General features: G+C 42.5%; 1 protein-coding gene across 3 annotated transcripts in view; it reads left to right on the top strand.

The window, feature by feature from the left end:
• The window catches only part of LOC121291552 (E3 ubiquitin-protein ligase RING2-A-like), a 30,604-nt gene that overhangs the window by 8,511 nt on the left and 5,919 nt on the right, over positions 1-16,174 (top strand). For 2 of the 3 annotated variants that reach the window (XM_041212907.1, XM_041212908.1), the window contains exons 2-4: positions 3,421-3,618; positions 14,031-14,191; positions 15,842-16,057. In XM_041212907.1, coding sequence (XP_041068841.1) covers positions 3,490-3,618; positions 14,031-14,191; positions 15,842-16,057 — 506 coding nt within the window. In that variant the 5' untranslated portion in view covers positions 3,421-3,489. The remainder of the gene's footprint in view (positions 1-3,420; positions 3,619-14,030; positions 14,192-15,841; positions 16,058-16,174) is intronic. The other variant, XM_041212909.1, reaches the window with a different exon arrangement.

Genomic DNA, 16,174 nt, shown 5'->3' with positions numbered 1-16,174 from the left:
TGATTACTGAGACGTGGTTACAGGGAGAACAGATTTGGGAGTTGAATATCCAAGGGTACTCAGTGTTTCGGAAGAATGGGCAGGAAGGAAAAAGAGGTGGTGTAGCTTTGTTAGTAAAGGAAGAGATCAGTGCTATAGTGAGGAATGATATAGGCACTGGAGAGCAAAACGTAGAGTCAGCCTGGGTAGAAATAAGAAATAGCAAGGGAACGAAGCCCCTATTGGGAGTAATCTATAGGTCCCAAACAGTAGTTCAGCAGTAGGGCACAGTATAAACCAGGAAATACTGGGAACGTGTAAGAAAGGTAAGGCAATAATCATGGGTGATTTTAATATGCATGTAAACTGGACTAATCAAATTGGCAAAGGTAGCCTGGAGGGAGAGTTCACGGAGTGAATTAGAGATTGTTTCTTGGAGCAATGTGTTGTTTAACCAACCAGGGAGTAGGTTATTCTGGATTTGGTTTTGTGCAATGAGATAGGATTAATTAATGATGTCATAGTAAAGGATCCTCTAGGGAAGAGTGATCATAGCATGCTAGAATTTCAAAACAAAAACAGAATTACCTGGAAAAACTCAGCAGGTCTGGCAGCATCGGCGGAGAAGAAAAGAGTTGACGTTTTGAGTCCCCATGACCCTTCGATCGAACTGAATTTCAAGTTCAGTTTGAGAGTGAGAAACTTGAGTCCCACACTAGTGTTCTGGAATTAAACAAAGGTAACTACATAGGCATGAGGGCAGATTTGGCCCAAGTGGACTGGGCAGGAAGATCACAAGGTAGGACGATTGAGGAACAGTGGCAGATATTTAAGGAGATATTCAATTCCTCCCAAGTAAAATATATATACCAAAGAGGAAGAAAGATGGTAAGAAGGGGGAAAAGCATCCATGGCTAAGCAAGGAAGTTAAAGATAACATAAAGGCAAAAACTAAGGCATACCAAATTGCAAAGGTCAGTGGCAGGCTGGAAGATTGGGAAACTTTTAAAGATCAACAAAGGGTTGTTGAAAAAAATAATAAAAAGAGCAAAGGTAAATTATGAAAGAAAACTAGCACAAAATATAAAAACTGATAGCAAAAGCTTCTACAAGTATATATAAGGAAAGAGAGTGGCTAAAGTGAATGTTGGTCCCTTGGAGGATGAGACTGGGGAGTTAATAGTTTGGAATGCAGAAATGGCAGAGATGTTTAATCAATATTTTGCCTCAGTTTTCACGGTGGAGGACACTAGTACCACCCCAATAGTTACAGGTAGTGCAGAGGGTATAGAGAAGGAGGAACTTAGAGCAATCACCATCATTAGAGAAAAAGTACTGAGCAAACTATTGGGGTTAAAGGGTGACAAGTCCCAGGACCTGATGGCCTGCATCCCAGGGTCTTAAAGGAAGTGGCAGAGGAGATAGTGGATGCATTGGCTATAATATTCCAAAATTCCCTGGATTCTGGAAAGGTTCCTTTGGATTGGAAAAACGCTAATGTAACACCCTCATTCAAAAAGGGGTGGAGGCAGAAAGTAGGAAACTATAGACCAGTTAGTTTAACATCTGTCGTTGAGAAATTGTCGGAATCCATTACGAAGGAAGTAGTAATGGGGCATTTGGAAAGTCAAAATGCAATCCATCAGAGTCAGCATGGTTTTATGAAGCGTTTGCCTAATTTGCTAGAGTTCTTTGAAGATGTGACAAGCAAAGTGGATAATGGGGATCCTGTAGGTTTAGTATATCTGGACTTCCAGAAGGGCTTTGATAAGGTGCCGCACTAAAGCTGAATACAAGAGATAAAATCACACCGAGTTAGGGGTAATATATTAGCTTGGATAGAGGATTGGCTAACCAACAGAAAGCAGAGAGTCGGGATAAATGGGTCTTTTTCTGGATGGCAAAATATAATGAGTGGGTTGCCACAGGGTTGGGTCCTTGGGCCCCAACTATCTACAATCTATATTAATGACTTGGATTCGCGGATGGAAGGCATTATAGCTAAATTTGCAGATGGCACCAAAATAGGTGGAAAAATAAGTTGCAATGAAGAAATATGAAATTTACAAATGGATATGGACAGGTTAGGTGAATGGGCCAAAATTTGGCAGATGGAGTTTAACGTGGAAAAGTGAGAGGTTATCCATTTTGGTCAGAAGAATAAAAAGGTGACTTATTATTTAAGTGGAGAGAAACTTCAGAATGCTTCAAGTGCAGAGGGATTTGAAAGCTAGTATGCAGGTACAGCAGGTAATAAGGAAGGCAAATGGAATTTTAGCATTTATTGCTAAAGGAATAGAGTATAAAAACAGTTGTTGCAACTGTACAAGGTATTGGTGAGACCGCACCTGGGGTACTGTGCACAGTTTTGGTCCCCTTATTTGAGGAAGGATGTAGTTGCATTGGAGGCGGTTCAGCGGAGGTTCACTAGATTGATTCCAGAGATGTGGGGCTTGTCTAATGAGGAGAGATTGAACAGTTTAATCCTATACTCACTAGAGTTTAGAAGGATGAGAGGAGATTTAATTGAGGTATATAAGATGCTAAAGGGGATAGACAAAGTAGACGTGGAGCAGATGTTGCCCCTTGTGGGGCATTCTAGAACAATAGGCCATAGTTTTAGGCTAAGGGGTGGTAGATTTGAATCAGAGATGAGGAGGAATTACTTTTCTCAAAGGGTCGTGAATCTGTGGAATCCACTACTTCAGTGCAGTGGATGTTGGGATGCTGAATAAATTTGAGGAGATAGACAGATTTTTAAATAGTAACGGGTTGAAAGGTTAAGGGGAGAGGGCGGGAAATTGGAGCTGAGGCTGAAATGAGGACAGCCATGATTGTATTGAATGGTGGGGCAGGCTCAAGGGGCTGAATTGCCTTTTCCTGCTCCTAGTTCTAATGACTGTGGGAGGACATCTATGAGGCTGTCTAGTAGAGGATATTTCCTGTGATTGAGAAAAGACTTGTTCCTTGGTAGTTACTGAACCAAAGAATGCAAGCAGTACTTTGAGGACCATCTATGCTAAACTCGCAGTGCCCAGAGGAAGGCCAGAGGTCCCCTTGCTGCAAAAACTTGCCCCAGGCATCACATGAACTACCAGTTCTGTGGATGTCCATGCCAATCTCCCATCGGACACTTCAGTCATGAGAGGCCCCACAGAAGATGACACAATCATTTACAGCTTGGACATACTAGAACAATGAGGAGTCTACCATGACTTTTAAGTGATGTTTGCCTTGTACTTTTCACCTGTCAAAAAGTTGTGGGTTGGGGATCACCTGTTATGCTACAGGCTGTGTGGTTAATTTTGGGAAGTGTAGAGCACCAGCTCACTCTTTCTTTACACCCTTGCTTATCTTTCAGCTATGTGAGTATTTTGTAATTGATTTTTAAAATGGCTTTGATTAATGCTTTCTTTTTGTGCTTGTCCTTTTCTCTCCCAGGTCTGAACAGAGTGCAAAAGCAATCATTCATTCATTTCAAAATAAAACTTAAACAAAGCTGCAGTCACTATGGCAGCACCGGTGAATACTCAGAACCCTAGTAAAACATGGGAGCTCAGTCTCTATGAACTGCACCGGACCCCACAGGTGAGTAAAACAGGGCAGCTCAGCCTCTACGAACTACACAGGACCCCGCAGGTACGTGTTGAGCAGAGGGGATATCCCTTTGTGTCTATTTTGCATGTCTGCATGAGAAATATGCACAGTTATTTTTAACAGAAAGCCCTTTGCAATGTTTTAGTTGCTGTACAATGCACGTTTTTAAATTGCACATGTTGCACAGCAGTAAGCTTTCAACTAGGGCTAAACATTTTATACAAAGCTTTGATTCTCAGCTCAGTACTTATTACAATTAGGCAGTTCTATTTTCTCTTCCATTTATAACATGTCCTTATTATTCCTTCTTTCCTGGTTGCCAACACATCTCCTCGCTTGAGAAAGAGAGGCCTTTGCAGTCCTAGCCCTCTTGGTGCCATTCTGGCTAACGAGGTTTAGCAAAAGTCCACTGTTCTGACTCGCCCTCCTACTCATTTGCTGTCCCACCCCTACATTAATGGCTTAGTTGTGATAGAATTGGGTTTGCAGCGTGTTCCTCCAGAGCCTCATGCGCCTCTTTAACATTACATTTGTGACACTCAACCTTTTCTAACTATACTGCATTAACATTGTAAAACCCTAAAATAATTTAAGTCAAGAAAAGGAAGAGCATTTTTTTTATTGTGGAGATAAAAGGCTAATCATTATGTTGCACCTATAGTTTTAATGATTTTAATGAAAAACATTGTGCTCTAAGTAAACCTGTATAACCGTTGTTATAGATAATACCTTTGGCCCGAGGAACAGGTTTTAAAGATGGCTTTACTGACAGAACTATTTTCAGTATAATTTTACTTGTTGCAAAATCTGTTCTAAAAACACCGACAAAAAAGCATTCTTTCAATTTGTATGTAAAATTCTTACTACATTTTTATTCAAAGTGAAAGCGTACTGTTTTCCCATTAAATTAATAATGATTGACCGTTTTTATATTTTCTTATTAATAATGTTTATATGCAATTCACGCAAATTGATGTATAAAACCTGAACATGCACATATGGGATACAAAGAGAAAAAAAATGTAAAAATGCAAACCAGTCAAAAGATGTGATAATTCAGCGTTAGGCCTATTCTGATTTTAGTTTTTTCAATTATTCAATTCAATAAGTAAACTCAATTTATTATACATGAAAATTATGCATTCTACCAGAGACTGTCGGCAATTTGACACTTATTTGGTTTAGAAATGCCGAAATTTCATCCTGCCGTTCCCAATAGTTTCTATTTGACTCATTTTTTTTTTAAAGGCTCTTCAAGTTAAAAAGTTTGCTGAACACTGTAATAGTGCTTAACCCTGCCATTCCCTGAGAGGTGCTGCATGGCTTGGGTCCATTTTCTTCTGCATTTTGCAGGGGAGTCTTGTTGGTTTTCTGTCTCAAAATAACAGAAAATGCTGCAAATACATAGGCCAGGCTGCAAATGATTCAGGTTAGTCTGCTTGGCTGTCCATTGATCAGATGTGTCCAAATCTGCTATTATTTCCAGCTTTTCCCTTTTTATTACCTTTCCTCAAACTATTTATCTCTCGATCAATTAAGAAGCCACTGGTTGTAATTTGGGAAATTAATACTGTGCACTGCTGTTGGTATGGGTGCATTGAACTTGAGTATGTGTACGTGGGGATTCTGTGTTTGCAACTAATTTGAGCACTGCAAAATACTTGATGTCTGAAAGTCTTGTTCCTTCCCTAAAGGAAAATTACATTTAGGCAGAGGCCGCCAGGCCCTTGGTGATGGAGATTACTTCCTATAAGATTGTACAGCACAGAGGGAGGCCATTTGGCCCATCGAGCTTTTGGCAGTTCTTTGGAAAAGCTATCCAATTAGACCCACACTGCCCCTTTTTCCCCTTTGTCCAATCAATTTTTCATTTTCAAACATATACCCGGTTTCCTTTTGAAAGTTACCATTGAATCTGTTTTCACCACTCTTACAGACAGTACATTCTGGATCACAGTGGAAAGCAAAGTTCTCCCCTCCCCTCTGACTCTTTTGCCAATGGCTTAACTGTTTCTCCTGGTTACCAAATCTCCTGCTAGTGCAAGCAGCTTTTTGTTATTAAATCTATCAAGACCCTTCATGATTTTGAATACCTTCTGTTACCTCCCCTTAACTGACCTTGCAACCCTGGCTTTTCCAGTCTCATCACATAACTGAAGTTCTTCATCCCTGGAACTATTCTGGAAAGTCTTCTCTCTGCACCCTCTCTAAGGCCTCGACATCCTTGCTAAAATGTGGTGCCCTCAATTGGATACGCTGCTCCAGCTGAGGCCTAACCAGTCTTTTCTAAAGGTTTAGCATAACTTTCTTGCTTTTGTTCTCTATGAGCTGCATTTTTTTTGGCCGAGTTTTGCAATTGAAAGCCTCACCCTAAGAGAATTTTTATTCATCACAGTGAAGACCAGTTGGATCTTATTGTATAGCTTCTCTTTTGTTAACCTTGTTTTTGTTCCATGACCCTTAACATTTAGGGACAGATCGAATTCCTGGCCAAAATTGATCTGTAACGTTTAAGTTGTTACTTTTAGAAACAAAAGATGCGCACTCAAAAAGAACTGCCGATTCTTTTACTGATAAGGCCTGTGTGAGGGTATGAAGTCTGTTCTGGAGTTTGTTTTTTTCTTTCCAGGCAGCTGTGGGGAGGTAACCTGGTAAAGCGGTGGGTGAGGTGGCGGTGGGGAGTGAGGCATGCTTCCTATGTTGGTTTTGGGTCCTGTGTAAGCACGTTAGAGGATATGTACTTTAAAGCATGTTCACAGTCTCGCTAGACAACAATTTGCTTTTGTCAGTTTCCCTGACTAGTCAGTTAAGCATAGTACGCACAGCCCCCCAGGCAGTCTCCTGATTGAGAGAGTAAATTCATATTGTTGGGGTGGGGACAAGGGGCGTTCAACTAATGTGAGGAAAGGATAAAAAGCCCGGGAAGCAAAGAGAAACTGGAAAGGGGTGTAGGTTAGACGAGAGAAAAACTGAAAGAAGGATTAGGATGAGTATGATAGCCAAATACAGACAGATTTAAGCTACCTGTATGTAAATGCACTTAAGTATATTCTAAATAAAATTTGTAAACGAGGAACAAGTTGCTGTGAGCAAGAGGTGTGTCTTTATTTCACTAACAACAATGCAGCTTTAGTTGGATTAGGATTGGGAGCTGAACATTTCCTCGTTAGAAAATATTTGATGGATAGACCAGAAAATAAAGGACAGCTTGGTAGCGTTTCTGATAGATTCTACTGCAGCACAAACAGAAAATCCCCTCTTAATTGAATACTTTACTTCAGTTTTCAATGGTGAATGTGACAAGTGGGAGAAAGAGTAAATCAAAAAGGCAACTATAGATAATGAAATGGCATAGAGGGAAAAAAAAATCTGTTGAACTCAAAAGTGGAACAGGTGCTAGAGCCTGATGGCAGGCAACTTAGAATGCCAGGCGAATTTGGTGAAGCTCTGACTGCAATCTTTCAAACATCCTTGGATTAGAGGAGTTGAACCCAAGGATTGGAAAGTTGCCAGTCTCGCACTGGTGTTTGGTAAGGGTGACATGGATTGCTGGGTCACTATAGATCAGTCTGCCCAACATCAGGAGTCGGTAACTAGAGAGCATAGCATAGATAAAATCACCTGAAACCCATGACCCAGTTATGGGCAGCCAGAATGGATTTGCAAAAGGCCATTGGTGTCTGGTAAGCATAACACTGTTCTTTTGAGGTATTAATCGGGTGCTAAAGGAAATATTGTGGCTATTGGATTTTCAGAAGGCATTTGAAGGTGCTGCCCAGTAAACACCTTGACGAGATTAATGTGTGTGTGGTATACTGGTAATGTCACTGACTAATGCCCTGGGGGTACAGTTTCAAATCCTGCTGTGGATTTTAAATTCAATTAATTAATAAATTCAATTAATAAAAATCTGGAATTAAAAGCCAATCTCAGCAGGAACATACGACCTAGGAGAAGGTGTAGGCTATTTTGCCGTTCTGGCCTGTTTCGATATGCAATAAGATCATGGCTGATCTGTTGGGGTCTCAGCTCCACTTTCCTGTCTGCCCCCCCCCCCCCCCCCCCCCCCCCCCCCCCCCCAACCACCCCATAACCCTTGACTCCCTTGTCTATCAAAAATCTGTCTGACACTGCCTTGAATAAATTCAGTGACCCAGCCTCCACTGCTTCCTTGGGAAGCGAATTCCACAAGCAACAAACCTTGGAGAAAAAAATTCTCATCTGTTTTAAAGAGAGACCTTTTATTCTTAAACCGTGTCGCCTAAATTCTAGTCTTCCTTACAGGTGGAAACATCCTTCCAACATCTATCCCATCAAGTCATCTCAAGATCTTGTATTTTTCAATAAGATCACCTTTCATTCTTCTAAAGTCCAATGGCTTTAAGCCTAATGTATTCAATCTTTCTTCATAAGATAAGCCCTTCACCCCAGGAATGATCCCATGTAACTAATAAACCTGTGGATTGTCGGTAAAGTCAAGCAACGGCATGGCATAGTCATGTTAACAGAATCGTACCCCAGAATGGGACATTGGCTCTCAGGTATGCCTTTTCCTACCTCAAGACCAACCCAGCAAAGAAGGCAGCACAGTGATATATATCCTGTTACCCTGGTCATCCTCAATAATAACCCTAGGCTCCATGAAGTATCATGGTGTTAGGTCAGATGTGGTCTAGGAAACCTCTTGCTGATTACTGCCTACTGCCCCACTTATGAACCCGTACTCCTCCATGTTGAAAACCATTTGGAGGAAGCACTGAAAGTGACAAGGGCACAAAATGTACTTTGGGTGGGGTACTGCAATGTTCATCACCAAGAGTGGATTGGTAGCACCATTACTGATCAAGCTGGCTGAGTCCTGAAGGAGACAACTGCTAGGCTGGGTCGGTGGCAGGTAGTGAGTAAACTAACAATATGGAAAAACCTACAAGAGTTTATCCTCACTAATAAACCTGTCGCAGATACATCTGTCCAAGACAGTTTTGTTTGGAGTGACCACTGCATAGTCTTTGCAGAGACATGCCCTGTCTTCACATTGAGGATACCCTCCATTATGTTGTATGATACCACTGCTGTATGAAATGTGCTAGATTCAGAACAGAGCTAGCAGTTCAAAGTTGGGCATCCATGAACCACTGAGGCCCATTAGCAGCAGCAGAATTGTATGCAACAACAATCTGTAATCTCATGGCCTGGGATATCCCTCAATGTACCATTACCATCGAACTACGGGATCAGTGCTGGCTCAATGAAGCATGTAGGAAGTCATGCCAGGAGCACCAACGGGCATAAGGAAGAATGAAGTGCCATGCTGGTGAAGCTACAACACAGGGGTATTGCATGCCAGACAGCAGAAGTAGCAAGTGATAGATAGAGCTAAGCGATCCCACAACCAGCGGATCAGTTCAAAGCTCTGCAGTCCTGCCACATCCAGTTATGAATGGTGGTGGGCAATTAAAAAACTAACTGGAGGAGGTGGCTCCACAAATATTCCCATCTTCAATGATTGGTGATCCCAACATATCATAACAAAAGACAAGGCTAAAGCCTTTGCAATCATCTTTAGCCATAAGTGCTGAGTGAATGATACATCTTGGCCTCCTGAGGTTCCCAGATGCTAACCGTCAGCCAATTTGATTCACTCCATGTGATATCAGAAAATGACTAAGGGTACTGGATACTGCAAAGGCTGTGGGCTCTGACAACATTCTGGTGATAGTATTGAAGACTTGTGTTCCAAAACTTGCAACCCTAGCAAGCTGTTCCAGTACAGCTACGACAACTGACATTTAACTGATGAAGTGGATAATTGTCCATGTACGTCTTGTACACAAGAAGCAGGACAAATCGAACCCAGCCAATTACTTAAGAGTGTGAAGGCATTGGAGAGAGTACAGAGGAGATTTATATGAATGAGTCCCAGGATGAAGAACTGGAGCTAAAGGATGGATTTGAAGGGTGGGACTGTTTTCCTTGAGAAAAGAAGGCTGAGAGGAAACTTGTTAGAGGTATTCATGAGAGGTCCATCATTGTACTCTCAACCATCAACAAAGTAATGGGAGGTATTGTCGGCAGTGTTTCAAGCACTCTCAGCAATAAACTGCCCATCAATGCTTAGTTTGGATTCAAATAGATCCACTTGGCTCCTGACTATATTACAGCTTTAGTCCCAACATGGACAGAAGAGCTAAATTTTAGATGTGAGCTGAGAGTGACTGCCCTTGACATTAAAGCAGTGTTAGAGTGTAGTATCAAGGAACCTTGGAAGATTGAAATTCAGGGATGACTGTCCAGTGATTGAAATGGATATCCCAGGACAAAGACAGTATCTTTGCAGTGCAGAAGGTGGTCATTCGGTCCATCAAATCTGTGCTGGCACCCTGAAAGGGTATTCCACCTAGACTCAGTTTCCTGCCTTATCCCCATAACCTTGCACATTCTCGCTTCAGGTAGCAATCCAATTCCCTTTTGAATACCTTGGTCAAACTTGCTTCCACTACCCTTTCAGGAAGCTTGTTCCAAACTCCAACCACCCTCTGGGTGAAAATAAATTTCTTCATTACATTTACTCCTTTTGACAATTACTTTGAACATGTGCCCTCTAGCTGTTGATGTTCTCTTGACTGGGAACAGTTTCTCATTATTTATCCTGACTATACCCCTCAGGATCTTGAATACTTCTATCAAGTCTCCTCTCAGCTGCCTTTTCTCTCAAATAACTGACTATAGCTACAGTTCTTCATCCTGGGAATCATTTATGTGAATCTCCTCTCTCCAATGCCTTCACACCCTTAAGTATGGCACCCAGAAATGGATGCAGTACTCCAGATGAGGCCTAACTAGTGTCTTATACAAGTTCAACATGACCTCTTTACTTTTGTACTCAGTGCCCCTATTAATAAAGCTAAGATGCTATATGCTTTATTAACTGCTCTCTACATGCCCTGCCATTTCAATGACCTATGTATGTATACACTGAAGTTCCTCCGTTCCTGCATTAGACGCTCCCCGATTTTTTTAATACTGTCTTACCATACCTTTCCTGCCAAAACGTAATCATCTCACACTTCTCTGTATTAAACTTCATCTGCCACTTGTCTGCCCAATCCACAACATGTCTATGACCTTTAGAAATTCAAGACTATCCCCAACGCATCATCATTGACCTTCTGTCCATTATAAGGTCAGAAGTGGAGATGTTTGCTGATGATTGCTCAGTGTTCAGTCCCATTCTCAACTCCTCAGACACTGAAGTAGTCCAAGTCCATATGCTGTAAGACCTGGACAACATTCAGGCTTGGGCTGATAAATGGCAAGTAACATTTGGGCCAGACAATCACCAGGAAATGATCATCGCCAACAAGAGAGAATCTGATTATCTCCCTTGCCATTCAGTGGCATTAACATTAACTGCTCACTACCAACATCCAGGATGTTAACAATGACAGACATTGAATTGGACCAGCCATATAAACACTGGCTACAAGAGCAAGTCAGAGGCTGGGAATTCTGCAGAATGTAACTCAACTCACTCCCTAAAGTTTGTATACTCTCCACTTGCTTGGATCAGTGCGGCTCCGACAACAGTCAAGAAGCTCATTACTATTGAGGAAAAGCAGCCTGTTTGATTGGCATCCCATCCACCACCTTAAACATTCACTCCTTCCACCACCGATGCACAGTGGGAGCAGTGTGTGCCATCTACAAGATGCATTGCAGCAGCTTGAGGCTCCTTCAACAGCACCTTTCAAACTTGTGACCCCTACCACTTAAAAGGGCAAAGGCAGCAGATGCATGGAAACGCCACCACCTGCAAGTTCCCCTTCAAGCCATATGCCATCTTGGCTTGGAAATATATCGCCGTTCCTTCACTGTCATTGGTCAAAACTGGAACTCGGTCCGTAATAGCACTGTGGGTGTACCTACGCCACATGGACTGCAGCAGTTCAAGAAGGCAGCTCACCACCACCACCTCAAGGACAATTAGAGATTGGCAACAAATGCTTTCCTAGCCAGCGACACCTGAAAGAAAAAAAAACTAAAAGGACCATGGCAGCATTGATGGGAAGTTGGCTGAAGGGCAGGAGGATGGCTGGTTGTTAATGGATTTTTGGAGGGTTGTAGATAAAGCTGTCCCTTGGGGGTTATTATTAGGACTATTGCTCTTAGAATAAATGCATCCATAAAATGTCATTTAAATTGGCTGATAGGGGGCACAGTGAAACAAAAGGAAAGGTGGATAATCTGCAGATAATTGGAAGAAAATTCAGGAGAATGCAGAGGGATTGGTAGATTTGATGGATGCAGAGAAAATTAGATCGTTTTGGAACGAAGAATAAGGAAAGAAAACATAGACAATGGTAAAGCTTTAAAAGAAGTTTGAAGAGCGGAGGAAGTTGAGTTCAGGTGTTAATTATGCTTTAAATATAAATGTCTGTGCGATCATGGTTTTTATAAATGGGAGCGTAAGACTACAGAAGCATGAGTAGAGGTGATAATTGGTTATAATATTTCCTGTACTGTGCACGCTACTTTAGGAAAAATATCAACATAAAGTAGGTACAGGAGAGATTATTAAGACAGGACAATGAACGGGAAGCTTTGGCTATGAGAAGAGTTTAGACATTTAACAGAAAGGGATATGAATGATATTGATTAGATGAATTGAGAAAAACTATTTCCAATGGTCAGTGACTGACATAAGTCTAATGTTGTGGTAAGAAGAGAAGGGAGATTAGGAGAAGTTTGTTTATGTGGAGGGTTCTTGTGGCATGCACTGTCCGATGAGAAATAGTGGTGGGAGCAGAAATTAGAATAGATTTTCAAAGGAATGCGGGTTAATATTTAAATATTTGAAAGGACAGTGGAATGGGGCTTAGTGGATAGCTCCTTGCGTTCAATGGTTTCCCCCTGTGCTGTAATATCATTTGATTCTAAGTAATTGTTCCACTGTCCCATTATCAATAATTGCTTATCAATGATCAAAAGGCTTGTCCCCCTTGTTTGTATACATTTTAACTTACCAAATATATAATCTGTGTGGCCTGCATATATTCATAAAAGTTTGAATCCTGATAACCTGAAGTAAAAACAAAATGGTGGAATTGCACAAGTTAATTAGCATTTGAAAGGCTACTGTTATGGGTGGGATTCATCACCCTAGTCATAAAGCATCAATCTCCCTGCCTCTCCCTCCTTCCCTCCCTCTCCCTCCTTCCCTCCCTCTCCCTCCCTTTCTCTCCCCCTCCCTCTCCTCCCTCCCTCTCCAACCCTCTCCCTCCCTCCCTGCCTCTCCCTCCCTCCCTGCCTCTCCCTCCCTCCCTGCCTCTCCCTCCCTCCCTGCCTCTCCCTCCCTCCCTGCCTCTCCCTCCGTCTCTCTCCCTCCCGCTCCGTCTCTCTCCCTCCCGCTCCGTCTCTCTCCCTCCCGCCCCCCCCGCCCCCCCTCTCTCTCCCTCCCTCTCCCAGCGCCTCCTCTCTCTCCCTCCCTCTCCCAGCGCCTCCTCTCTCTCCCTCCCTCTCCCAGCGCCTCCTCTCTCTCCCTCCCTCTCCCAGCGCCTCCTCTCTCTCCCTCCCTCTCCCAGCGCCTCCTCCCTCTCCCCTCTCTTCCTGCGCCTCCTCTCTCTCCCTCCCTCTCCGCCTGCACGCTTTCTCTCTCTCTCCCAGCGCGTGCTCTCCCATTCTGCCTGACTTGTGCATTTCCACACATTCTGCTTTTACTTTTGGTTGAGGTTGTAACTTTCTCACAGGAGTCCTGTGGCCCTTGATATCTCAATGCCTGTTTGCAGTTCCGACTTTGAGAAGCAAAGAAGCAAGGCTCTAAATTAAGATTGGGAAACTTCAAGCTGATGAGAGCAATGGTTAACAAAACTTAGCATGTTGAAATTTGACACTATTCTTGCTGCACCTTGTGTGGGCCAGTAAGAGGCCACTTGTTTTCAGGAGTTATTGGGCCAGAAATCCTGAGGTCATGGCAAGTTGTTAAATTGAATTCAATAAAACTAGTTAATTTCTGGATTGACTGCAGAAAAATGACTTATGAAATTGTCAATAACCCAACTGGATCACCTTCCTGGTCTAATCTACATGTGGCTAGTTCACACTGCTATGTTACCCTCTGAGCTGACCCAGCAGATCACTCAGTTGTACGCAGTTACTTTGAAGAGGCCCAACCGTACTTTTTCAGGGTGACTAGCGATGCACAATATAAACAGCCTTGCTAACCTTGCCCAAGTCCGGAGAACAAATTTTAAAATAATAGTTTTAACGCTTGGGCATTTATTGCTCAGCTTCAGTTGATCGGTGCTGTCTTTGACAAAACTCCACCGACAAAATTACAACCATGTAGATCTAGATTACAATAATTCACCTGTTACGCCTCTCACCTCTTTGTTTGCAGATATAATGGCCGCAGAAGGTTGGCTTATTACATTGACTGCCTTGTCTTTTTCTTTCAGGAGGCAATTATGGATGGGACGGAGATTGCAGTGTCGCCCCGAAGTTTACACAGCGAGCTGATGTGCCCCATCTGCCTGGACATGTTAAAGAACACCATGACAACAAAGGAGTGTTTACACCGCTTCTGCTCAGACTGTATCGTCACTGCACTCCGCAGCGGGTATGGGACAGTTGGATGTTGTGTGTGGTTAATGCATATAACCTGTCTGGTGGCTTGGTGATTAAATGCACCTTCACCCAGTGTCTGCAGAGGCTTTGAGTCTAGCTTGTTAACTAATGTCAGGTGTTGAGTGAATGGTGATTAGTGAGCTGCTAACTGGCGTGTAGCGTTACACATCTCGGGTCTGAACTCTCTCTGGTTCTATGCCACTAGTCAATCCTATGATTTACTGTCCAATATCTAATTATTTCCTAAAGCGGCTAGCTGATTTTATTATTAAATACTCTTCCTAATCAGACTTCCTGAGAACCTACACTCAGACCGCAGCAGTTCACTCTCAGGTACTCGGACTGTAACAGCCTTCAGTGTACTTCAGGAGTTACAGCACCACCCAGAGATAGGGCTCAGTTACTACAGCAATCATTGTTATTCACAAATGGAAAGAGAGACAGAATGTAAAAGAAGAACTTTCATTCTGTATTATAGTAAGGCGCCTTTCACACCCTAAGGGTATCCCAAAACACTTTATACCTAAATTCTTTTAAATACCATCACTGTTATATCGATAATTGCAGCAGCCGTTTTGCATATTGCAAGTTAGAAGTGAGTGTAATGTGCAGTTAATCTGCTTTGTTCTTGGCTGGGGGATGATGGTTAACTAAGGCAGTGAGGCAAAGCACTGCATTTCACCAAATACCGTTATGGTCCCATTCTTGTGTTATTCACCACCTAAAATACAATTCTGTTTGCCTGTGGTTCTTTTGCTGAAGATCTTAAATCTTTGTTTTGTGATTATCGAATGGAATCACTTTTCATTCTACATCTTCTCAATTTAAAGTTTTTCTTCCTGAATGCATTGTCAAATGGCTGATGTTCCATGAGTTAATGTTCCACCTGTGAGCCCAGTCAGTGAGTGCGAGACTGTTTAATGATGAAACGTATCATAGTCGAGTCTGATTCTCTATGTGATGTCTACATCAAGTGCTCTTGGGTTATGTATCAGGGTGATGAAATGCAGCCTCAATGACCTCCTCAGCCTCAACCATAAGAAGGATTCCTTGCAGCAACCCTCTGCCATTGTTCCACTTCCTACACTGGCTATCCTGTATGTCTGAGTTGGATTGTCAGCTAGAGGCAGATTTACGTTATGGACCCATTTTCATAACTGGAATTGAGACTTGAAAAAATTTATTTCCTGTGAAGTCCTTTCACTCCATACTCTGGTATGGATTAGGACTCGTAAAAAGCCAGCACCCATCACACTGAACTGTTTTGTTTCCTGAGCTTCACCTGAGCTTCATGTTTTAAAACATTCATTTTACCTCTGTCTACATTTATTAACAAGTGACCCCTACCCCTTCCCTGATTTTAGGCTCTCCTTCCTTGTGCGCCCAACAAGCAAGTGAGCAGGTGATTAGTTCCCAATATAATATGATTTTGTCTATCTGATTTATTATATTCTGTTTTTTTTTCTGCTAAGGAATCACATTATTCTGGGATCTCATGCTGCAACTAAGTGTTGCCATTCCAGACTGGCCTGTATTACTTGCCCTTAACCGAAGAATTCAGGCTGTGATGTGCTCTAATGTTGTGCCCACTGGCATGTGGCTATCTGCTGAACTAATAATGTTTTCTGCCACTTTTGTTTAGGAACAAAGAATGTCCTACATGTCGAAAGAAGCTGGTGTCTAAACGATCGCTCCGACCAGATCCAAATTTTGATGCGTTGATCTGTAAGATCTATCCGAGCAGGGATGAGTATGAGGCACATCAAGATCGCGTGCTGGCACGATTGAGCAGGCTGCATAACCAGCAGGCCCTAAGCAGCAGCATTGAGGAAGGGCTGAAAATGCAGGCCATGCACAGGTAAAGGGGGACTTGTCCCGAATGCCAGGCGGTGCTTATTTTGCCCACAGCTCCACCTTTGAATCTCTTTAGTCAGGTTTCTGCTCCTGCCACAGCACTGAAATAGCCAACGTCAAG

The sequence above is a fragment of the Carcharodon carcharias genome, chromosome 19, assembly GCF_017639515.1.
Source record: "Carcharodon carcharias isolate sCarCar2 chromosome 19, sCarCar2.pri, whole genome shotgun sequence".
Classification (NCBI taxonomy): Eukaryota; Metazoa; Chordata; class Chondrichthyes; order Lamniformes; family Lamnidae; genus Carcharodon; species Carcharodon carcharias.
Note: the sequence above shows the minus strand (reverse complement) of the source record. Positions and strands in the feature narration are given on the sequence as shown.